At 45.7% G+C, this 25,367-nt stretch overlaps 1 protein-coding gene across 1 annotated transcript in view; it reads left to right on the top strand.

Annotated features, from left to right (window-relative positions):
• The window catches only part of itgbl1 (integrin, beta-like 1), a 218,816-nt gene extending 196,630 nt beyond the window's left edge, over positions 1-22,186 (top strand). Inside the window, exons 10-11 of the mRNA XM_078221548.1 lie at positions 809-925; positions 21,468-22,186. Coding sequence (XP_078077674.1) covers positions 809-925; positions 21,468-21,559 — 209 coding nt within the window. The 3' untranslated portion in view covers positions 21,560-22,186. The remainder of the gene's footprint in view (positions 1-808; positions 926-21,467) is intronic.
• Positions 22,187-25,367: the final 3,181 nt, after the last annotated feature.

Here is a 25,367-nt window from a genome sequence, read left to right as displayed (position 1 = left end):
CAGCTCTCCAGTTGCTCCCTGCTGAATCCCTGGGACACACCTGCTTTAAATAGGGAGCATGAGGCTCCCTGATTTAACCATCAATTAAGACTCATCAGGTAGTTCATACTCTAGCAAGCCAACCTGGCTGAGGTCATCACAGACACACAGCAGGCAGTCCTTTTAGGTGGACATTTCTTCATTTGTTTCTTCTTTCCTGCCAATCCTGAAGAGACAGGTTCTGCCATAAGAACCGCACATGAATCTGCGATGTGACATTGTGAGTTGTTATTTTCAGCCCTGGCACCCATTGCCAAGTCGTTGTAGACACAAGTCGTCATGGCGATGCATGCCAGCCCACTGGCGGTGACGCCATTTCCCTCTTTCACCAGCTAGTGACACCCAGGTGCGATAGTCAATGTTTGTGGTCTTCATGTCACACGTGTAAGTATCCTCGAAATGGAGCCTGGTTGTCTGTCTCTTGCTATCTGCTTTCTCTGTTTACTTCTGCCATGATGTGGAGATGCCAGCGTTGGACTGGGGTAAACACAGTAAGAAGTTTAACAACACCAGGTTAAAGTCCAACAGGTTTATTCGTAGCAAATGCCACTAGCTTTCGGAACTGGCTGTTCCTTCTGCCCTGCCAGTGGAAGCATTTTTTCCTTCTTTACTTACCATAATCCTCTATCAGTTGCCTATCTAGACAGTGCAAAGTGACCTGGGCGGGACATGAATTCTCACCACCCACTTGTTTGCCGTTTGTAATGTTTAACTGAGTGTCGTTCGGATTTTCTCATTGATTTGACATTGTAAATGTTTTTTTTCCCAGGTTCCTGTCACTGTGGGAAGTGTATGTGTGGCTCCCCCCAGCAATGGTACATCTCGGGTGAATTCTGCGAATGCGATGATCGAGACTGTGATAAACATGAAGGGATCATCTGCACCGGTAATTCCTGTTCCCCTCTCTATCCGCGCCTCCTGCTCACTCATTTCATTGCAGGAATTGTGGAGCGCCCTGGATCAGACTAAACACCACCAGCTCTGCATTGTTCTTCCAACATTACAGCGCAGTACAGGCCCTTCAGCCCTCAATGTTGTGCCGACCTGTGAAACAAATCTAAAGCCCCTCTAATCTACACTATTCCAATATCATCCATATGTTTATCCAATAACAATTTGAATGCTCTTAATGTTGATGACAACCCCAGATATTCAGCGAGAGAGTCTGAGGGGCTGAGGCATTAGATTGATTAGACAGAACCTACACGGTGACAGAGCGTCTGATTTTAAACAATCTCTGTTTCTGGGGATTACTGGATTAATTTGTGGGGTGAAAGGTCAGAGCGTTAAAAAAAAAACAGACTTCCTTCTGACATCAGAACAATAATACTGGAACGAAACATTGACAAAATAGAAGTGTATTTTTACCAACATCTATGTAATTGAGGCATAGAAGGCTGTTCGCTATTTTGGGTTAGGTATTCCTCTGATCCAAACATCATTTTGATTGATGGAAATATGCAGCACAGAATGAGGCAATTTGGCCCCTTTGTGACTGTGCCAGTGGTTTGAAGGAGCTAATGTCACTCCCCCCTGGTCTTAGAATCATAGAATCCCTACAGTGCAGGTGGAGGCCACTTGACCCATCAAGTCTACACCGACACTCCCCTACAGGGATGGTAAACCAGGATTAAAGAATCAGGTTGGTATCCAAAATTCAAGGATATACTTGTCGGGGTGGAGACAGTCTGTGCCTTTTTCCTTCTGGAAAAGTGAAGGCTGAGGGATGAGGTCTTCAAAATTGTGAAGCAGTTTGATTGGGTAAACATGGAGAAAATATTTAAGCTTTGGAGCAAATCAAAGCTAAAGGCCGTCTGCCTAAGATATTCACTAATAAATCCAATCAGGAATTCAGGAGATCTTTCTTTACCCAGAGAGTGGGAGAACTACTGCTACAGCATGTAGTTGAGGCCAAAAGAAGAAATTAGATCTTGCTCTTGGGGCTAAAGAGATCAAAGGATATGGGAGGAAGGGGGGAAATCAGGATATTGAATTTGCTGATCAGCCATGATCATAATGAATGGCGGAGCAGGCTCGAAGGGCCAAATGGCCTCCTCCTGCTTCTAGTTTCTTTGCTTTCCATGCTTTCTAAGTTCTCAGTAAGAGTTTTAACAACACCAGGTTAAAGTCCAACAGGTTTATTTGGTAGCAAATGCCATTAGCTTTCGGAGTGCTGCTCCTTCGTCAGATGGAGTGGAAATGTGAAGGAATTCTGACGAAGGAGCAGCGCTCCGAAAGCTTATGGTAGTTGCTACCAAATAAACCTGTTGGACTTTAACCTGGTGTTGTTAAAACTCTTACTGTGTTTACCCCAGTCCAACGCCGGCATCTCCACATCATTCTAAGTTCTCCCCATGGCTGCGTGAGTTTCCTCCGGGTGCTCCGGTTTCCTCCCACAGTCCAAAGATGTGTCGGTTAGGTGGATTGGCCGTGCTAAATTGCTCCTTAGTGTCCCAAGATGTGTAGGTTAAGCGGTTTAGAAGGGTAAATACGTGGGGTGATGGGGATGGGGTGGGGTAAGATGCTCTGTCAGAGAGTTGTTGCAGACTCATTGGGCTGAATGGCCTCCTTCTGCACTGTGGGGATTATACAGCATGTGGGTGTTTTCAGACATGGTCTCAAGTTCACCCAACCTATTTTCTGGGGAATCTTACTCTTGTTGAAACAAATAAAGCCAATGTAACTGTACAGATGTGAGGAGGATGGGGTGATGCCACGATTCTGTGCTACCAGTGGGTTGTCGACATCCCAGAGTTGGCATTTCTGGAAATGAGGAGCACCGGGCCTCACATTTCCCATTCATTCATTTTAAGTTGTCCTCACAATGTTTCCAAGTGCAATTCTGATAAATGATACATCTCCCTGGCAGCACCTCTTTGTGTAGCCAGCCACTTGACAATCCTGTTTTGCAGTCCTATTCACTGAAAGGTCATCGCGTTGGTGAAGGGCAACATAGTCCAACAACGGCGAGAGTCTCCTTTATCATAGCTGAAGCGATTGTTAATTGTGTGCAGGTGCTGTGCACTAAATGGAGAATCACTTGTCCCCTATAAATAGACACAGGCTGAAACTACGGTTGTCGGGTTAGGAAGTGAATGCCTGTAATGTGTAACTCCGCAAATAAACAGAAAAGTGTGTGAACATTAGCTCCAGCTCTGTCCTTCACCAATTATCCTTCACCACCATGCTTTCTAGCTTAGAACAAACATGTCCTTATATCCTGGCAAGAATGCAGAGCTGCTGAGGATACCAGACACATGCAGCATACCATTTAAACAGGGAGAAAATAAATGGGATTATTTATATATATCATTGCTGATAGATGCTGTCAAAGCTTTTCACTCTGCACTCATCAGGACAGATACACAAGAATACCAATTGTAGAGGGAGCACCAATTTATACTGCATGAGAACAGAGTGCTGATTGGTTGGAAAGTTGACTCTGGTTGGGTAATTGAGAAAATAACTCGGTTATTCAGGTTAACTCAGTTACAACCCGCAGTTGCCGTATTATGGTTCCACCACTGAGTGCCAAGTTGTGTTATGGGTTTGTCTGTCGTGTCTCAATGATGAGATCTTGGGACTTGTATGTTTAAACATGAACTGTTTCTTGTTAATTTTAAACTATTTACAGATCCTAGATATTGACATACATGGTGCTATCTCCAGGCAGGCTGCTTCCAGAGTGTTCTCTCTGAGAATCTTACCATGTGACTCTATACATCATGCTGTGGTGGCTTGATTCTCCAGTCTCATGCTAATCCTTGCTCTGCCAAGCACCTTTATATTACAACGGAATGCAGACACCTAAAACAACATCCACCTTTCTTCTCAATAGTAAACTATTGTTCCTTCCAATGGCGTGTAATTATTTGCAATGCAATTTTTACTTGCCATCCCCGAAGAACAAAGAACAAAGAAAATTACAGCACACGAACAGGCCCTTCGGCCCTCCAAGCCTGCACTGACCATGCAGCCCAACTGAACTAAAACCCCCTATCCTTCCGGGGACCATATCCCTCTATTCCCATCCTATTCATGTATTTGTCAAGACGCCCCTTAAAAGTCACTACCGTATCCGCTTCCAGTACCTCCCCCGGCAGCAAGTTCCAGGCACCCACCACTCTCTGTGTAAAAAATCTGCCTCATACATCCCGTTTAAACCTTGCCCCTCGCACCTTAAACCTATGCCCCCTAGTAATTGACTCTTCCACCCTCTCCCTGTTATATATTTAAGTGGTTGCATGATTGCTTTCAGAGCTGGTTACATGATTTAATGGTGATGTCTTTGGGGTGTTTCACAGGCTCCTGCTCAGTTTCATTTCCTACTCTGTACGAGCAACAGCTCCTTCAATAAAAATAGCGTTGTGAATTATGTGTGCAAACCACATCTTTTTCTTTTTGTGTAAAACCCACAACCGCTAACATAATTAGGACATTATACTCCCCCACCTCAAATTTCTGACTTTATAAATTCAGACGGTCTTGATACTTGACAGTTCTTACACATCTTGGTCTGTAATGTGAGGTGGAATGTTAGAAGGACTCTGTGTTCCTGATACTTGGTTATCTCCATTTGGTTGGCTGTTTACCCTCCTTTGAGTAGCATTTCTCTTTGCTAGTATCGCATCTGATTTTTTTCAGACACTGGGTCCCTTTCCATTCATTCTCAGAGAGGACTCAAATTTTGTCTTCTCTTGGTGTCTGCCACATTCTTGTTGGACGGACACCTTTCACAAATTGAAACCTTCATTTCCATTCATTTCACAGTCTCAGCTGAACATTAGTTTCTGTTTTATTTTCATATCATTTTCCAGGCTTACAAAGCTCATCATTCAGTCCCGTTTGCTCTTTTTTGCGTTTCCCGTGCTTCAGACCCGGAATTACATTTTCTGACCATATTTCTGTCTTTTCTTTCCCTGTCTGCAGCAGAAGTTTGTCCTTGATTTCATTCAGCTGATTCTTCAGCACTTCAGCCTTCTTCCTGTAGCCTTTGTCTTCCTCTTGCGTATTGAGCATTGCTGAGTCTTCATTGCCAATTGGTTCTGCAGTTTGTTTAAAGTGACATTCAATTCATTTTGTTTCTCTTTGTGATTTTCCAATGAATAAACTTTGACCCGAGGGATTCTTGTTGTGTGTGAAGGTTCTTCAACAGCTTTTCCTTTTCTTTGTGAAGGTCACTTGCTTTGTCCTGAGATTTCCGGTAATTCAGTCATGTCTCCTCGTGTTTCTTCTGCTGTGTTTCCATTCAGCTGTCTGAATGGCGAGGTGATGGCCTAGTGGTATTATTCCTAGACTATTAATCTAGAAACTCAGCTAATGTTCTGGGGACCCGGGTTCAAATCCCACCATGCTAGATGGCGGAATTTGAATTCAATAAAAAATATCTGGAATTAAGAATTTGCAGATGACCATGAAAGCATTGTCGATTGTTGGAAAAACCCATCTGGTTCACTAATCTCCTTTCGGGAAGGAAATCTGCCATCCTTAACTGGTTTGGCCTACATGTGACTCCAGATCCACAACAATGTGGTTGACTCTCAACTGCCCTCAGGCAATTAGGGATGGGCAGCATATGCTGGGTGCCAGCCAGCGGCACCCAGTCCCATGAATGAATTTAAAAAAGTCTTAATTTCTTTTTATTGCTGAATGGTTGCACATTTCTTTGGCATTTGATCTTGAAGGACAATCAACTGTTTATTTTCTTTTTGACGCCTTGTCGAGTTGCTCTGGGTTTCGGTGCATCACTTTGTTGCTACTGATAGTTCCGACACAGCTTTTTTGAAGCAATATCCAGCGTCATTTTTTCGTTCATTGTGTTTTTCCGTGGCCAGGTATTGATTCTTCAGTGTTTAGCTTTACTGAGTGCCTTTTCTTCCTGCTCCTTTTCCTGGCTGTACATCAGGTTAAGTTTTCCCAACTTGTGCTTTGATTTTACCAACTGTGGGATTTGAGGGTCACTACTTCTTCTTGGTACCTTTGTGCCGTCTCTGAAATTTGTTTGTTCAGATTTTGAACAGCCTTTGTTCATTGAAGACTTCAGTCTATCGTGTATTTTTTTGATTTTGGTGGGCTCCCCAGCTGCTTCATTCATTTTTAACCCCCCCGCAAGCCCACAATTCTGCTTTTGTTCACAGAAGAAACACTGCAGCAATACCGTCCTTTTCACTCCACAGGACGTTCTTTTTGTTTGGAATGTCCCAAATGCTGGGAAACGCGGCAGACTCACACTCCAATCGGAGCCCTCCCTCTTCCTTCAAAACCCAAAGCTACAGCACTTCTCTCCGCCAGTCCTGCTTGTTGCTTGTTATCTTGTTTTACTTTTCCCTTTTCTCCTTAATGTGCTCTGCAAGTTTCTTTCTTTAATTCTGCAGTTTTTCTGTCTGAACAGTCGACTTTCTTTTTAAACTTCAGCGCAGCCGCCACTGCTGTCAGCTGCTGAGTCCTTGGGACTGCCACCTTTTTTACAACTTCTTCTCTCGTATTTTTGCTCATCTGCCTTTGTGATCTGACCAGGTTTCTTTTTACTCTGTGTCATGATGTGGAGATGCCGGCGTTGGACTGGGGTAAACACAGTAAGAGTTTTAGAAACACAGTAAGAGTCCCGCTGTGGGGGAGCACTTCAGCGGTCACAGGCATTCAGCCTCTGATCTTCGGGTAAGCGTTCTCCAAGGCGGCCTTCACGACACACGACAGCGCAGAGTCGCTGAGCAGAGACTGATAGCCAAGTTCCACACACATGAGGACGGCCTAAACCAGGTTGTTGGGTTTATGGCACACTATCGGTAACCCCCACAGCTTGCAGAATCTCACTGGCTGTCCTGTCTGGAGACAATACACATCTCTTTAACCTGTGCTTAATGCTCCCTCCACTCACATTGTCTGTATCTTTAAGACTTGATTAGCTGTATTAGCATTGATTAGCTTGATTAGCATTCCAATCATTATTCTGTAAATTGATTTTGTGTCTCTGTATGCCCTGTTTGTGAGCACATCTCCCACTCCACCTGACGAAGGAGCAGCGCTCCGAAAGCCAGTGGCATTTGCTACCAAATAAACTTGTTGGGCTTTAACCTGGTGTTGTTAGACTTCTTACTGTGTTTACCCCAGTCCAACGCTGGCATCTCCACATCATGGTTTTGTAGATGCAGAGGGGAATTTGGCCACTGTACTAAGCTGCACTCTCCTTCTCTGCAGTCTACAGACTTCAAATATTTACTGCTTCGCTTTCGCCAGAATCTTTTCTGCATTGGTTGTTTGGTTATCAATTATCTCAGCAAAGTTTCCTGATTTTATATAGCCTGTGCAGAACTGAGGGGTCTTCATCTTGCTTGGAGTCTAACCAGTGAGCAACTGGGGAATTGTATCCAATTCCGGGTGCCACACTTTGGGAAGGATGTTAAAGCCTTGGAGAGGGTGAGGAGGAGATTTAGGAGTTGGATGAGGGGTTCAGTTAAACGGACAGACTGGAGAAGCTGGGATTCTTCTTTATTTCATAATGACAGCACAGAGACAGGCCATTTGGCCCATCGATCAATACTGGTGGATGATGAGTCTGGGGAACATAGAACATGAACATAGAACATAGAACATTACAGCGCAGAACAGGCCCTTCGGCCCACGATGTTGCACCGACCAGTTAAAAAAAAAACTGTGACCCTCCAACCTAAACCAATTTCTTTTCGTCCATGAACCTATCTACGGATCTCTTAAACGCCCCCAAACTAGGCGCATTTACTACTGATGCTGGCAGGGCATTCCAATCCCTCACCACCCTCTGGGTAAAGAACCTACCCCTGACATCGGTTCTATAACTACCCCCCCTCACTTTAAAGCCATGCCCCCTCGTGCTGGGGAAGGTGGATGATGAGTCTGAGGAAGGGTGTGTAGATAGTTTGGGTTATGTGGAGCTCAAAAAGGAGGAGGTATTGGGGTTCTTGAGAAACATTAAGGAAGACAAGTCTCCAGGGCCTGATGGGATATACTGCAGAATACTGAGAGAGGCAAGGGAGAAAATTGCTGGGGCCTTGAGAGAAACCTTTGTATCTTTACTGGCTACAGGGGAGGTCCCAGAGGATTGGAGAATAGCCAATGTTGTTCTTTGTTTAAGAAGGGTAGCACGGATAATCCAGGTAATTCCAGGCCAGAGAGCCTTACGTCAGTGGTAGGGAAATTATTGGAGAGAATTCTTTACAACAGGATTTACTCTCGCTTGGAAATAAGTGGAATGTATTAGCGAGAGACAACATGATGTTGTCTCACTCACTTGATCGAGTTTTTCGAGGAAGTGACGAAGATGATTGATGAGGGTAAGACAGTGGATGTTGTCTACATGGACTTCAGTAAGGCCTTTGACAAGGTCCCTCATGGCAGACTGGTAGAGAAGGTGAAGTCGCACGGGATCAGAGGTGAGCTGGTAAGGTGGATACAGAACTGGCTCAGTCATAGAAGACAGAGGGTAGCAGTGGAAGGGTGCATTTCTGAATGGAGGGCTGTGATAAGTGGCATTCCTCAGGGTTCAGTGCTGGGACCTTTGCTGTTTGTAATATATATAAATGATCTGGAGGGAAATTTAACTGGTTTTATTAGTAAGTTTGCAAACAACACAAAGATTGGTAGAATTGCAGATAGTGATGAGGACCGTCAGAGGATACAGCAGGATATAGATCGGTTGGGGACTTGGACGGAGAGATGGCAGATGTAGTTTAATCTGGACAAATGTGAGGTAATGCATTTTGGAAGGTCTAATACAGATAGGAAATATACAGTAAATGACAGAACCCTTAAGAGTATTGATAGGCAGAAGGATCTGGGTGTACAGGTACACAGGTCGCTGAAAGTGGCAATACAGGTGGAGAGGGTAGTCAAGAAGGCATACAGCATGCTTGCCTTCATCAGCCGGGGCATTGAGTTTAAAAATTTAATTTAAAAAAATTAAAAATTTAAAAATATTGCAGCTTTATAGAACTTTAGTTAGGCTGTACTTGGAATATAGTGTTCAATTTTGGTTGCCACACTACCAGAAGGACATGGAGGCTTTGGAGAGGGTACAGAAATGGTTTACCAGGATGTTGCCTGGTATAGAGGGCATTAGCTATGAGGAAAGGTTGGAGAAACTTGGTTTGTTCTCACTGGAATGACGGAGGTTGAGGAGCGACCTGATAGAGGCCTACAAGATTATGAGGGGCATGGACAGAGTGGATAGTCAGAAGCTTTTTCCCAGGGTGGAAGAGTCAATTACTGGGGGACATAGGTTTAAGGTGCGAGGGGCAAGATTTAAAGGAGATGTACGAGGCAAGTTTTTTACACAGAGGGTGTTGGGTGCCTGGAATTCGTTGCCGGGAGAGGAAGCAGATACAATAGTGACTTTTAAGGGGCGTATTGACAAATACATGAATAGAATGAGAGTAGGAGGATATGGTCCCTGGAAAAGGAGAGGGTTTTAGTTCAGTCGGGCAGCCTGGTCGGTGCAGGCTTGGAGGGCCGAAGGGCCTGTTCTTTGTATCTAGTCCATGCTGGTGTCCATGCTGTTGTGCCATGTGTCTCCTCCCTCCCAGCTTCATCTCACCCTTTCAACATAATCTTCTATTCCTTTCTCCTTCATGTGTTCATCCAACTTTTGCTTAAATGCATCAACACTATGCGCCTCAACTTGCCTCTTTGGTTGTAAGTTCCACATTCTCACCACTCCCTGGGTGAAGAAGTTTTTCCTGAATTGGATTTATGAATGACCATCTTATTTTGAAGGCCGCTCGTTCTTGTCTATCGCACAAGTGGAAACATCTGCCACACGCTTACCCTATCAAACCCCTTCAGAGCTTTGAAGAGCTCTGTCGGGTCTCCAGTCTCTCTTTCCTTCAGGATGGAGTCACAAGGAGCTGAGCTTTCCTGGTCCTGGGTGGCTGACTTGGGAAAGTGGGTGGCAGAGAGAGGCCGACCTCTCAGGAAAATAGGGGGCAGCCATTTTGAGGTGACTCCCTATCACATTCCTGCCACTGGGGAAGTCTTGTGGGGCAGGTAGGAATGTGGATAAGCTAGCTTCTCACCTCCCCCACCCTCTCCCCATCACATACACATATTTGATTTGATTTATTATTGTCATATGTATTAATATACAGTGAAAAGTATTTTTTATTGCACCTATACAGATAAAGCATACCATTCATAGAGAAGGAAAGGAGAGAGTGCAGACTGTAGTGTTACAGTCATAGCTAGGGTGTAGAGAAAGATCAATTTAATGCAAGGTAGGTCCATTCAAAAGTTTGATGGCAGCAGGGAAGAAGTTGTTCTTGAGCTGGTTGGTACGTGACCTCAGACTTTTGTATCCTTTTCCCGATGGAAGAAGTTGGAAAAGAGTATGTCCGGGAGGCGTGGGGTCCTTGATTATGCTGGCTGCTTTTCTGAGGCAGTGGGAAGTATAGACAGAGTCAATGGATGGGAGGCTTGTTTGAGTGATGGACTGGGCTTTGTTCACGACCCTTTGTAGTTCCTTGCGGTCTTGGGCAGAGCAGGAGCCATACCAAGCTGTGATACAACCAGAAAGAATGCTTTCTATGGTGCATCTGTAAAAGTTGGTGAGAGTCGTAGCTGACATGCCAAATTTCCTTAGTCTTCTGAGAAAGTAGAGGCATTGGTGGGCTTTCTTAACTATAGTGTCGGCATGGGGGGACCAGGAGAAGGTAGTTGGTGAACTGGACCCTTAGAAACTTGAAGCTGTCGACCATTTCTACTTCGTCCCCGTTGGTGAAGGCAGGGGTATGCCTTTCACTACACTTTCTGAAGTTGATGACAATCTCCTTTATTTTGTTGACATTGAGGGAGAGATTATTGTTGCCACACCAGTTCACCAGATTCTCTATCTTATTCCTGTACTCTGTCTCATCATTGTTTGAGATCTGACCCACAACGGTTGTGTCATCAGCAAATTCGAAAATCGAGTTGGAGGGGAATTTGGCCACACAGTTATAGGTGTATGAGGAGTATAATAAGGGGTCGAGGACACAGCCTAGTGGGGCACCGGTGTTGAGGATGATCGTGGAGGTGGTGTTGTTACCTATCCTTACTGATAGTGGTCTGTGGGTTAGGAAGTCTAGGATTCAATCACAGTGGGAGGAGCCGAGCCCCAAGCCACAGTGTTTGGAGATGAGTTTTGTGGGAATAATGGTGTTAAAGGTTGCGCTGTAGTCTGTGAATAGGAGTGTGACATAGGTGTCTTTGTTATCTACGTGTTCCAGGGTTGAGTGCAGGGCCAGGGAGATGGCATCTGCTGTGGACCTGTTGCGGTGGTAGGTGAACTGTAGTGGATCCAGGCAATCTGGGAGGCTGGAAGTGATTCGTGCCATGACTAGCCTTTCGAAGCACTTCATAATGATGGATGTCAGAGCCACCGGCCGATAGTCATTAAGGCACACTGCCTGGCGTTTCTTTGGTACCGGGATGACGGTCTTCTTCTTGAAGCAGATAGGGACCTCAGATTGTTGTAGAGAGGTTGAAGATGTCTGCGAACACCCCCGCCAGCCGGTCCATGCAGGATCTGAGTGCTCGTCCGGATACCCCATCCGGGCCAGTTGCTTTCTGTGGGGTGACCTTTGAGAAGTGGAAACTCAAATCCTGGAGTGTCATGAGGAGCCAAGGATTGATGGTCACAGTCTTGGATTTTTATTTTCTGAGCTGTTATTTTGGAATTTGTCGCGTTGACGTGTGCCTTTACTTACTGAATACTTGTACCCAAAAGTTTACAGATACATTTCTGAGGGACAGGATCATTCGGCCAGACTCGGTTGGGCAGTTTCCAGTAATAAGCAGAGATTTAGGGCGGAATGTTTCCGCTCCACCCACCGCAGGAATCATAGCGGGCGGGACACGGACCTGGCAAATGTTTGTTGGCCTTGAGTGGAATTTTCCAGCCTTGGGGGTCAGTGCGGCTGGAAAATCCCACCCAAGGACTCTGCAGCAGATAATTAAGTCACACGTTATTCTTTCTGAAATGAAATTTAACAAATAAAAATCTTCATTTCAGTGGCAAAGTCTTGCTCAAGATGAATAAATGTTAACCTACACCGCACTTGAAGTTTGAAAGTGGTTCTCAGTGTAAGACTTTTGCTCAAGTTTTTACAATGTTGGTGGGAGAATGCCCTTCACTTATTCAGAAGCCATCTGTGCTCATTAGTTTAATGAGATGTTAATGAGGGCAGTAGCTATAGATTTGCACTGAGACCCAGTGTCTTAATCTCAGATTAGCACTCAGGGGAACATGTGTATATTCAGCCCCTCGGGCCTGTTCCGACATTTAATTAGACCATGGCTGATCTGCATCTCAATCCCAACTAGTCACCTTCGTTCCCTAACCCTTAATCTCCTTCCTCAACAAAAAATTACCACCCTCAGTTTTCACATTTTCAATTGGCCCTCAGCATCAACAGCTTTTTTTTTGGGGGGGAAAGAGTTCCAGGTTTCCACCCCCCTCTGCGTGAGGAAGCGCTTCCTGACTTCACCCCCCTGAACAGCCTGGCTCCAATTTTAAAGTTCTGCCCCATTGTTCTCTGCCACCCCCCCCCCCCCCACCCCCACCGACCCCCTGCCCCCTCAGAGGAACTAGTTTCCCTCTATCTACACTATCATAGGGTGGCATTGTGGCACAGTGGTTAGCACTGCTGCCTCGCAGCGCCAGGGACCCGGGTTCAATTACGACCTTGGGCCACTGTCTGGAGTTTGCACGTTCTCCGTGTCTGCGTGGGTTTCCTCTGGGTGCTCCGGTTTCAGAGAATCATAGAATCCCTACAGTGCAGATGGAGGCCATTTGGCCCATTGAGTCGACCACAATCCTACCCAGGCCCTATTCCCATAACCCCATATATTTACCCTGCTAATCCCCCTGACACTAGGGTCAATTTAGCATGGCCATTCAACCTAACCCGCACATCTTTGGACTGTGGGAGGAAACCGGAGCACCCGAAGGAAACCCACGCAGACACGGGGAGAAAGCGCAAGGAGAATCCTTGGATTCTCGGGTGAGGAGAATCCAGGCATCACTGACCTGGACAAGAATGAATCATAGAATCATAGAAACCCTACAGTACAGAAAGAGACCATTCGGCCCATCAAGTCTGCACCGACCACAATCCCACCCAGGCCCTACCCCCATATCCCTACCGCAATTAATTATAGAACTGCTTCCAGATGAGACTTGTTCAGATGATGCCTGACCCAATAGGCACCTGACAGCCTGTGAATACTGCAGCGATACACCTGTTTGTTGCTCTCCAATGTAATAGACGGCATTAGACTTTACCAATAATTTATACAGGCTGAACACAGTTGACCCAATCGCATTCCAGCAATTGGCGTTTTCTTATTGCTGATGACGATGTCTACAAGTGTTAGTGAATGGTTGAAAATTCAATCTTCGATTGACATTGGCTGTGAGGAGAGGTGAATAAACTAAGGTTGTTTTCACTGGAAAGGCAGAGGCTGAGGGGAGACCTGATAGAGGGTCTACAAAATGATGAGAGGCACAGACAGGTTGGATAGTCAGAGGCTTTGTCCCCAGGGTGGAAGTGTCAGTTGCAAGGGGGCACAGGTTCAAGGTGAGAGGGGGAAAGTTTAAGGGAAAGGCTTTTCATGCAGAGAGTGGTCGGTGCCCGGAACGCGCTGCCAGAGGAGGTGGTGGAAGCAGGCACATTAGCAACATTTATGAGGCATCTGGATGGGTCCATGAATAGGGAGGGAATAGAAGGATAAGGTCCAAGTAAGAGCAGAAGGTATTTTTTCAGTTTAGTTAGGGCATCATAATCAGCACAGGCTTGGAGGGCCGAAGGGCCTGTTCCTGTGCTGTACTGTTCTTTGTTCTCTTTGTTGACTGAGAATTATCACGAAAGCTGATTATCTGATCACTTACCTCATTGGCTGAGGTTTTCCAACCCCGCTGTGACAGGCCCCATCATAACCAGCCCAAAGTCCATTGACTTTCAGTGGGACTGGACGATCCCAGTGGCAGGCAGGGCCGGAAAATCCCACCCACACTTTTTTGGGTGAGCTTGCTGTGCACAAACCTGTTGCCCTGTTTCTTGTAATAGTGGTTTGAATTCGTAAGTATTTTATTGGCTGTAAAGTGCTTTTGGACAATGCAAGGTTGTGACAGGTGCAATGGACACTTCTGCCTCACAGTGGCAGGGACCCGGGTTCGATTCCGGCCTTGGGTCACTGTCTATGTGGAGTTTGCACATTCTCCCCGTGTCTGCGTGGGTTTCCTCCAAGTGCTCCAGTTTCTTTCCACAGTCCAAAGATGTGCGTGTTAGGTGAATTGGCCATGCTAAATTCTCCCTCAGTGTAACAAACAGGTGCTGGAGTATGGCAACTAGGGGATTTTCACAGTAACTTCATTGAAGTGTGAATGTAAGTATACTTTGACTAATAAATAAACTTTACTTTTACTTTACTTTTTCTTTCTTCTTTCCAGCACAATAGGGGGTTAGGCTGAGGTTTCACATGAGATTCAGAAATTGTAAATGCATCGTAAAAATGAATGTAAGCCACTCACATACAAATTCCCTTGATCCTGCTGTATACCTTGTGGATGCAAATTCCAGGATTATTCGGGGCCGTAATTAGCTGGAAGCTGCCTCAAATATATATTTAAAATGTTGTTACTTGAGGAAGGAACCATTTTGTGTGGGAACAGTTTGTAATCTGGGAGATCGCTCCGAGGCGATTTTCCAAACCCTCTTATTTGGTGACACGATCTCGTTGCACCATTTTCTGTAACCTTCATTCATTCAGCAACCCTCAGACATCAGCCTGAAATAATAGCTGGCTTACCTAAATGTCAACCTTCGCTGCAATCACACTTCTTGGCTGAACTATAGGAAATTGAGTGGCGAGACATTCTGGAATCCTTACTCATTAAGCAGGAAATCAAATGACCTTGTACCAAAAACTGGAGAGTAGATATTAGCATGATTCAAAAATGCTACATCCAATAATGCGTCATTCGAATACTCCATTCTGGAAAAATCTCAGAATGAGGAAATGTTTGACATTCCAATTGATCAAATGAAGATTTACATCGGTCTTAATGATGACATGTTAAATGTACATCAGCAAGGACCTCAGGAAGAAGAAGTAGCCATTTAAAAATCTTAATTCATGGGGTGGCACGGTGGCACAGAGGTTAGCACTGCTGCCTCACAGTGCCAGGAACCTGGGTTCGATTCCTGAATGGGTCACTGTCTGCACATTCTCTCCATGTCTGTGCAGGTTTCCTCCAGATGCTCCGGTTTCCTCCCACAGTCCAAAGATGTGCGTGTGGGTTAGGGGGATTGGCCATGCTAAATTGCCTCTTATGTCAGGGGGGTTAGCTAGGATAAATGCATGGGGATAGGGCCTGGGTGGGATTGTGGTCAGTGCAGACTCGATGGGCTGAATGGCCTCCTTTTGCACTGTATGTATTCTATGACATGAGCATTTGTAGCCCACCCCTAATTGCCCCTTGAGAAGCTGGTGGTGAGCTGCCTTCTTGAACCCGCTGCAGTCCATGTGGTGTAGGTACACCCACAGTGCTGTTAGAGAGGGAATTCCAGGATTTTGACCCAGTGACAGTGAAGGAACAGCCCATATATTTCCAAGTCAGAATAGCGTGTGGGTTGGAGGGTATCTCACAGAGGGTGGTGTTCCCATGCATCTAGCTACCCTTGTCCTTCTTGGTGGTAGAGGTCACCAGTGAATTAAATAATTCGTCTTTCCTGGGTATATCTGCAATTTCTGGTTTCCTGCATTTGCTATTACAGAACACCTTTAGATGCCCTCCAGTCATAAGTACAATTTTTAAACGGATGAACCTCCTTTGAAATGGTATAAATATATTTCAGATTAATGATATTACTGAAGAGAACAAAATTGGATATTGGAATTTTTTTTAAAAAGCTAATAAATTCTGAAAAGCAGAACAGGTCGATCACAGAATCATAGATAGGTTATGGCACAAGTAGAAGGTATTCAGTTGTGTCTGTAAGAGATATTCAGCTAGTCCTATTCTTCTGCCTTCTCCCTGTAGACCCGCAAACTTTTATCTTGAGATAATGATCCAATTCCCTTTTGAGAGCTGTGATTGAATCTGCCTCCGGTACACACACTCTCAGGCAGTGCAGTAAAGATCAGAACCACTCGCTGTGCAAAAGATTTTCTCTCATTTCTCCATTAGTTCTTTAGTTAGTCACCTTCAATCTATGCCCCCACTTCTTGCTCCTTGCACCAATGTTCTATTCTGTTCAGGTCCCTCTCATGGTTTTGAATACCTCGATCAAATCACCTCTCCTCTTCTGGAACAGTTCCCAGCCTCTCCAATCTGTCCATGTAACTTCAGTGCCACATTTCCGGAACAATCCTCCTCAATCTTTTCTGCACTCTCTCTGATATCTTTACTTCCTTCCCAACCTGCCGTGTTCAGGATTGGACACTATACCTGCAGTTGAGGCTGAAACAGTGAGAGGGATTTCCCGTCCCCACTTGCTGGTGGGATCTTCCAGTCCTGCCGAATATCCCGACGGGATAATTGAATGGGTGGCCGCAGGAAGTCCCACTGCGGCAAGGCCGACAGTCTCAGCGAGTATTTTATAAAGGTTCACCAGAGCTTCCTTGTTTTTTTATATTCAATGCCCCTACAGAGCCCAGGATGCCGTTTGCCCTTTTAACCACTTTCTCAACGTGTTCTGTCTCCTTAAACAATGAAGGACATATATTCCCAGGGATCTCTGATCCCAAACGCCTGTTGCAATTTTTACCCTTTGTTTTATATTGGCCGGGATTCTCCAGCCGTTCATGTCAGCGGGATTCTCCAGTCCCGCTGCAGTGAACGGAGATTTGGCTGAGCACCAAATTCTCCATCCTCTCTGGCAGAGGCAATGGCCAGAGAATTCCGGCCATTGTCTCTCCTCATTCTTTGGACCAAAATATATCACTTCACACTTTTCAGCATTACATTCCATCTGCCTTGTGCCCACCTTTTCCACTATTTTGTGGCTATGACTCATCTTTCATTCCCTCCCCCTGCAGTATAAATATCTCCCACTTCCTATACCTTTTAGCTTTGACAAAGGGTCATCTGGGCTCGAAACGTCAGCTCTTTTCTCACCTTACAGAGGCTGCCAGACGTGCTGAGATTTTCCACCATTTTCTCTTTTGGTTTCAGATTCCAGCATCCGCAGTGATTTGCTTTTATTTCTTTCCACCAGCCTGACCGTGTTCTCTTAAAGGTTTTTCACTCTCTACCTCACAGTTCACAATACTTCCAAGATCTGTGTCACACACAAACTTTGAACTTGTGATCTGGACACCCAGGGCCATCTCAACGAAAGCAGTGGTCCGAGCATCTACCCCTGGGGAACCTTCTGTACCCCTTCCTCCAATCAGAATAACAACTGCTTGCTGCTACTTTCTATTGCCTGTCACTCAGCTAACCTGTTATATCCATGCTGCTGTTTTCCTTCTTATTCAATGGGCTTCAGTCTTGCTGTTATGCTGTTGATTTAATTGAAGAATTCAAAAGGGAATTAGACTGTTTTCTGAGAAGGAAGGATGTGCAGGGTTACGGAGAGAAGGCAGGGGGTTGGCAAGGAGTCCAAACATGTGCGGATGAGGTTGATTGGCTATGCTAAATTGACCCTTAGGGCACGATTTTACCAAAACTTCACGCCCAAAAACGGGCCCAAAATCACGGTAAAGTAAGGCATCGGGCCTATACCGCGATCTGCACCCGATTCCGAGCAGATCGTGGCTTTACCGACACCCGATTTACCGATCGGGCGGCCCGACGATTTAAATGCATTAGCATGCATTTAAATCGACTTAATGAACCGCGCGCCCAACCCTACCGCCAAATCCCACTTTACCGTCTTCTGGCCCGTTCCGGATCCGCGCTTTTAGCGACCTGCAAAATAAAAGTCCGAAGCAGATTTCTATTCTGCAGGGGAACCTCTGAAGCCCTCTCTGCCCTTGTGAAGTCGCCATCCTCATCAACCATCCTTCCGTTAGCAAGATAAGCTGTATGTTCCTCAGCTAGATCCACTTTGGTCAACACAAAGATGGTCCTTCTGCCTTGTGGGTCCATCTGGCTCACCAAGTCAGTTACAATACTGCGTTCAGCATCTACTGAACCATCTTGGATACAAATGATAATGAATGGTACTGGTCGATCTTCCTGGTGTTATCCGCACTGTAACATCAGGAATGGCTGCCGACACCAAGGATATAATTTTTAGCATAAGCAAGGCTTACATGCAGAACCCTAATGCCATTATCCTTTGTATCCAAGATGGTTCAGTAGATGCTGAACGCAGTATTGTAACTGACTTGGTGAGCCAGATGGACCCGTCACAGCCCTCTCCTCCTCCCACCGCACCCCCCCCCGCCCCAGAGGGTGATCTGGGTCCCGCCCCCTCCTCCTCCGACCCCCTCCCCCCCAGAGGGTGATCTGGGACCCCCCCCTTCCCCCCGCCACCCCCCCCCCCCACCCCCCCCACCCCCCCGATGATCTGGGTCAGAGAGCCGCTCTCTCTGCTTTTTTCTCCACGCTCGGGCGCGCTGCTTCGGATTTTTTTTTGAACTGCGCATGTGCAGTTCAGATCTCCGATTGGTCCGCCAGCGCTAAGCCCCGCCCACAGCGCAAATCGGACCGGAGCCGGCAAAATGCGTATGGGCGCGCTGGAAAGAGGATTCCAGGCTCGGATCTATTTGACGCCCAGATTCGGCACTTCGATTCAAAATGGTAAAATCAGGCCCTTAGTGTCAGGGGGACCAGCAGGGTAAATGTGTGGGGTTACGTGAATAGAGCCTGGGTGGGATTGTGGTCGGTACAGAGTTGATGGGCCAAATGGCCTCCTTTTGAACTGTAAGGATTCTATGATATAAGTGAATTGCTCACTCAGAGAGCCAGTATAGACACAATGGGCTGAATGGCCTCCTCCTGTGCTGTAACAATTCTGTGGTTCTGCGTAGCACTTTACCCAAAGTCTTTTGGATATATAGCCACATTAACCTCATCAACCCTCTCTGTTACCTCATCAAAAAGTTCAAGCAAGTTGGTTAAATATGATTTTACCGCGACCAATAGATGCTGACCTTCCTTGGCTAATCTAAATCTCTCTAATTTATTTTTCTAAAAGCTTCCCATTACTGTGGTTAACTGACCGTCCTGTAGTTGCTGGGCTTATCTTAGCACCCTTTGTTGAACAGAGGTGTAATGTTAGCAATTCTCACACTGCCCTGTAAAGGAGGATTGGAAAGTTATGGTCAGTATCTCTACAATTCCCACCCTTCCTTTCTTCAGCATTCTCGGATGCATCACATCTGCATTCCAGTGTCTTATCAACTTTGAGTATAGGCAGCCTCTCCAATGCCTCCTCCTTATCCATCTTAATGCTCGCCAATGCCTCAGCTATCTCATTTTTCACTATGACTTCAATCATCTATGTCAGACTCCTATTTATTGACTACAGCTCCGCTTTCAACACCATTATTCCCACAAAACTCATCTCCAAACTCCGTGGCCTGGGCCTCGGCACCTCCCTCTGCGACTGGATCCTGAACTTCCTATCTCACAGACCACAATCAGTAAGGATAGGCAACAACACCTCATCCACGATCATCCTCAACACCGGTGCCCCACTAGGTTGTGTCCTCGACCCCTTTATTATACTCCTTATACACCTATGACTGTGTGGCCAAATTCCCCTCCAATTCAATTTTCAAGTTTGCTGACGACACCACCGTAGTGGGTCGGATCTCAAACAATGACGAGACAGAGTACAGGAATGAGAGAGAGAATCTGGTGAACTGGTGCGGCAACAATAATCTCTCCCTCAATGTCAACAAAATGAAGGAGATTGTCATCGACTTCAGGAAGCTTAAAGCAGATCATGCCCCTGTCTACATCAACGGGGACGAAGTAGAAAGGGTCGAGAGCTTCAGGTTTTTAGGTGTCCAGATCACCAACAACCTGTCCTGGTCCCCCCATGCCGACACTATTGTTAAGAAAGCCCACAAATGCCTCTACTTTCTCAGAAGACTAAGGAAATTTGGCATGTCAGCTACGACTCTCACCAACTTTTACAGATGCACCATAGAAAGCATTCTTTCTGGTTGTATCACAGCTTGGTATGGCTCCTGCTCTGCCCAAGACCGCAAGGAACTACAAAAGGTCATGAATGTAACCCAATCCATCATGCAAACCAGCCTCCCATCCATTGACTTTGTCTACACTTCCCGCTGCCTCGGCAAAACAGCCAACATAATTAAGGACCCCACGCACACGGACATTCTCTCTTCCACCTTCTTCCGTCGGGAAAAGATATAGAAGTCTGAGGCCACGTACCAACCAATTCAAGAACAGCTTCTTCCCTCCTGCTGTCAGACTTTTGAATGGACCTACCTTGCATTAAGTTGATCTTTCTCTGCACCCTAGCTATGACCGTAACACTACATTCTGCACTCTCTCCTTTTCTTCTCTATGAACGGTATGCTTTGTCTGTATAGTGCGCAAGAAGCAGTACTTTTCACTGTATGTTAATACATGTGACAATAATAAATCAAATCAAGTCAGTAATTTAAAGACTAACATGATGTTTCTGTGAGGATTCTCCCCAGAACTGTCCACACTCTGATCAAATTGCTTCACATATCCAGCAACTTTGAATCTTTTAAAACATTCTTCATGATATTAATGTACAATAATTAATATTTGGGGAGTTATAGCTTTCTTAAAATGTAAAATTGTAAATTGCAGCTCAGTAATGAAGGAAAAAAGGGATACTCGTCAGAATTCTCCGGCCGTTCATGCCCCACTACCGCTGCCAACGAGAATGGAGAGTTTGGCACTCAGCCAAATCTCCGCTCACTGCAGCGGGACTGGAGAATCCCACCCATTGTCTATAAAATATTTGATTTATTATTGTCACCTGTATTGGGATACAGTGAAAAATATTGTTTCTTGCGCGCTATACGAAGTATACCATTCATAGAGTACACAGGGGCGAAGGAAAGCAGAGCTTCCAGAAAATGGTATTGCAGTTACAGATAGGGTGAGGAGAAAGAGCAGCTTGATTGGGCCATTCAAGATTCTGATGGCAACAGGGAAGAAGCTGATATTGAGCCTGTCAAAACTGATGTAAAGATACTGGCTGGTATTTTACCGCCTCGATCGGACGAGACTGGATACTCACATCCGAGGCCAACTGTTGTCGGACCCTCGCCCGCTCCAATTCTGGGTGGGCAAGGTGATAGAGTTCCAGCCACTGTCTTTTTTGGTTCGAGGATGACATCTAGTCAGGTTCACGAGCTTCTGCCATGGATATGAAATATCTAACCTGCAATTTATTCAAATCAACATTCCATATTTCTGTGTTGTGATTGTAAAACCTTTGCTCCTTTTAATGCAGGGAATGGTGTCTGTAATTGTGGAATCTGTGACTGCTTCGATGAATGGATTGGGAATGCCTGTGAAATCTGGATTGGTTTGGAGAGTTACTGAAGGTTACAGGAAGGACTCCTGAACGTGGTTTTGTGTTCTGCTGCATGGCTTAAGGATATTATTGGAAACAGCCTTCGAAACGCACTGCACACACAAGTAAACATCTTCACTTGCTAACGTACCCATGTTAGTTTTGCTACTGGGGTTTGCACCATCAGAAGCAAACAGTTTAATCGCCAGAGTGCCAATATAAATGGTAAAATGACCTTTAGTGCCAAAAGTACTGGGGTTCTTAGTATGGGTGACTGACAACCATGGCACTCTGATGCCTTATAATGAGACTAGCTTCAGTAACTAATAATCTACAGATATGCCAGCTAACTGTTTCCCTTGTATGAAAAGCAAATGCTTAGGAATTGAGATTACAGCTACATTGATTTGGTTGTTAGCAAACGTGCAGCTCATTATGAAGAGACACTGTTGGCAGTAAATCTGCAAATGACCAAGTGTTTTGACTGATCTGCCAATGACTTGCAATAAATATTGACTGGCGCACAATCTGCCTGTTCATGACAGTCATTCGATAAAATGATTTAAACAACTTTTACAACTTCCCAGTGTCACTCATTCTTAACCATGCTTTTACAAAGATGTACGTATACTTTGAATAAAAAGAATGCCACTTTTAAACAATCTGCGTGATTCTTCACTCTATACACGTTCAATATTTTTGATATCAGGTGAAGTGTCTCTTCATTAGAAAGAAAACATGAACACAAATCATAAAAATGATAAACTCCGTTGCGAATTCAGGAGAAACCGCTTTATTTAGAGAGTGGGGAGAATGTGGGACTCGCTCCCACAGAGAGTGGGGAGAATGTGGGACTCGCTCCCACAGAGAGTGGGGAGAATGTGGAACTCACTCCCACAGGGAGTGGGGAGAATGTGGGACTCGCTCCCACAAGGAGTGGGGAGAATGTGGGACTGGCTCCCATGGGGAGTGGGGAGAACGTGGGACTCGCTCCCACAAGGAGTGGGGAGAATGTGGAACTCACTCCCATAGGGAGTGGGGAGAATGTGGGACTGGCTCCCACAGGAATTGGGGAGAATGTGGGACTCGCTCCCACAAGGAATGAGGACAATGTGGGTCTCGCTCCCACGGGAGTGGGGAGAATGTGGGTCTCGCTCCCACAGGGAGTGGGGAGAATGTGGAACCCACACCCACAGGGAGTGGTGTGAATGTGGAACTCGTTCCCACGGGGAGTGGGGAGAATGAGGGACTCGCTCCCACAGGGAGTGGAGACAACGTGGGTCTCACTCCAACAGGGAGTGGGAAGAATATAGGACTCGCTCCCACAGGGATTGGGGAGAATATGGGACTCGCTCCCACAGGGAGTGGAGACAACGTGGGTCTCACTCCAACAGGGAGTGGGAAGAATATAGGACTTGCTCCCACAGGGATTGGGGAGAATATGGAACTCACTCCCACTGGGATTGGGGAGAATGTAGGACTTGCTCCCATAGGGATTGGGGAGAATATGGAACTCACTCCCACTGGGATTGGGGAGAATGTAGGACTTGCTCCCATAGGGATTGGGGAGAATATGGAACTCACTCCCACAGGGAGTGGTTATGGTGAGTTTTATTGATTATATTTTATTCTTTCAAGGGATGTGGGTGTCACTGGCTGGGCAGCATTTATTGCCCATCTCTAACTGCCCTTGAACAAAGCAGCTTGCTCAGCATTTTGAGAGGGTAGTTGAGAGTCAGCCACATTGCTGTGGATGTGAAGTCATGTGTAGGCCAGACCAGGTAAGGACGGCAGATTTCCTTCCCTAAAGGGGTATTAATGAACCAGATGGATTTTTACAACAATCAATGGTAGTTTCATGGTCATTATCGCTGAGACTAACTTTCAATTCCAAATTAATTAATTAATTAATTTTAAAATCCAGCAACTGCCCTGGTGGGATTTGAACCAATGTCAGAGAAGGTCGAGGGGGACATGATTGAGGAGTATAAGATTATGAGGAGTATGGATAGGGTGAATAGGGAGCAGCTGTTCCCCTTGGTTAAGGGGTCAATCACGAGGGGGCATAGTTTTAGGGTGTGGGGCAGGCGATTCTGAGGGGATTTGAGTAAAAGCTTTTGCACTCAGGGTGTGGTGGGTGTCTGGAATGCACTGCCTGGAAAGGTAGTGGAGACTGGAAACCTCACAATCTTAAAAAAATATTTGGATGAGATTTGAAACATCCTAACGTTCAAGGATATGAGACAAGTTCCGGAAAATGGGACTGGCACGCCTTCAGTGCTGGTTGTTATCGGTGCAGACTCGATGGGCCGAAAGGCCTTTTCTGACTACGAGATCTTCAGAGCATTAAAACTGGGTCTCTGGATTCCTAGCCCAGTGACATTACCACAACACCATCATCTCCCACTGATACATTTAAGGGGAAGCTGGATAAACACATGAGGAAGAAAGGAACAGTGGAATATGTTGTCTGCTATTGAGCAGAGGAGACTTGTGTGCAACATGAACTCCAGCATGTACTAGATGGGCCGAATGGCCTGTTTCTGTGCTGTACATTGTGTTTATGTCCATCCAGTGCTCGTGATGTAACACATCAAGAGTAGGATTCCTGCTCTGAATATTAAAATAGCTGGGCCATGGGAAAATGTATCCAGGTGCTATAGGGTTGCCAGCCCTGCTTGGGCATACCCCTATTTAATCACATGTTAACCACTAACTCAATCCCGCTATTGGTTGATCAACATGTCCATCCCTCTGTTCTTGCGTGTCCCATCTTTCTCCACAAATCAGAAAGTGAATAGAGCCCTCATCAGCCAATCGGTTGACCCTTTGCTATCGGCCAAACGGTTTTCATTCCTTCGTCTTCAATATTTTTGTAACAAGAATAAACAAAAGTCTTCAAATGTAAGAACATAAGGCCATGGGAAATAGGAACAACAGTCAGCCCTTCCAACCTGCTCTGACATTCCTTAAGATCATGGCTGATCTGATCACAGCCTCAGGTCCACTTCCCCCTCTGTCCCTCCTATAACCAGCGACTCCCTTGTCGATCAAAAATCTGGCGAACTCATCCCTAACTCAGCTTAAATATACTCAATAATCCAGCTTCCATTGCTCTCTGTGAAAGAATTCCAGTGACTAATGATCTTCTCAGGGAAGAAATTTCTCCCCATCGCCATCTGAAATGAGAAACCCTTGTTCTGAAGCGATATCTCTGGTTAGATACCCCCCATGAGGGGAAACATCCTCCCACCATCTACCCTCCCAGCCACACCCCCACCCGCCGCAGAATCTTACATGTTTCAACAAGACTTTCTCCCATTCGCCTAAACTCCTTCTTCCAAAAGAACATAAAACAAATAGGCAACTTATTCTGAGTTCTGATGCAAGGTCATTGACCTAGAATCATAGAATCCCTACAGTGCAGAAGGAGGCCATTCGGCCCATCGAGTCTGCACTGACCACGATCCCATTCAGGACCTATCCCCATGTCCCCCTGACACTAAGGGGCAATTTAGCATGATTCCATAGGGGGAGGGAGTGGTGCAGTGGTATTGTCACTGGACTCGTAATCCAGAAACCCAGAGCAAGATCTGGAGACCCGGGTTCAAATCTCACAAAGGCAGATGGTAAAATTTGAATTGAATAAAAATCTGGAATTAAAAGTCTAATGTGACCATGAAATCAGTGTCGATTGTTATAAAAAAACCATCTGGTTCACTAATGTCCTTTAGTGGAAGGAAATCTGCCACCCTCACCCGGTCTGGTCTACATGTGACTCCCGATTCAGTCTCAAATGTCCTCTGAAATGGAGGACAGTTACAAGAGCAATAAATG

Source organism: Mustelus asterias, chromosome 10, assembly GCF_964213995.1.
Source record: "Mustelus asterias chromosome 10, sMusAst1.hap1.1, whole genome shotgun sequence".
Lineage (NCBI taxonomy): Eukaryota > Metazoa > Chordata > Chondrichthyes > Carcharhiniformes > Triakidae > Mustelus > Mustelus asterias.
The sequence above is the reverse complement of the archived record's forward strand: the minus strand, read 5'-3'. Positions and strand labels throughout refer to the sequence as shown.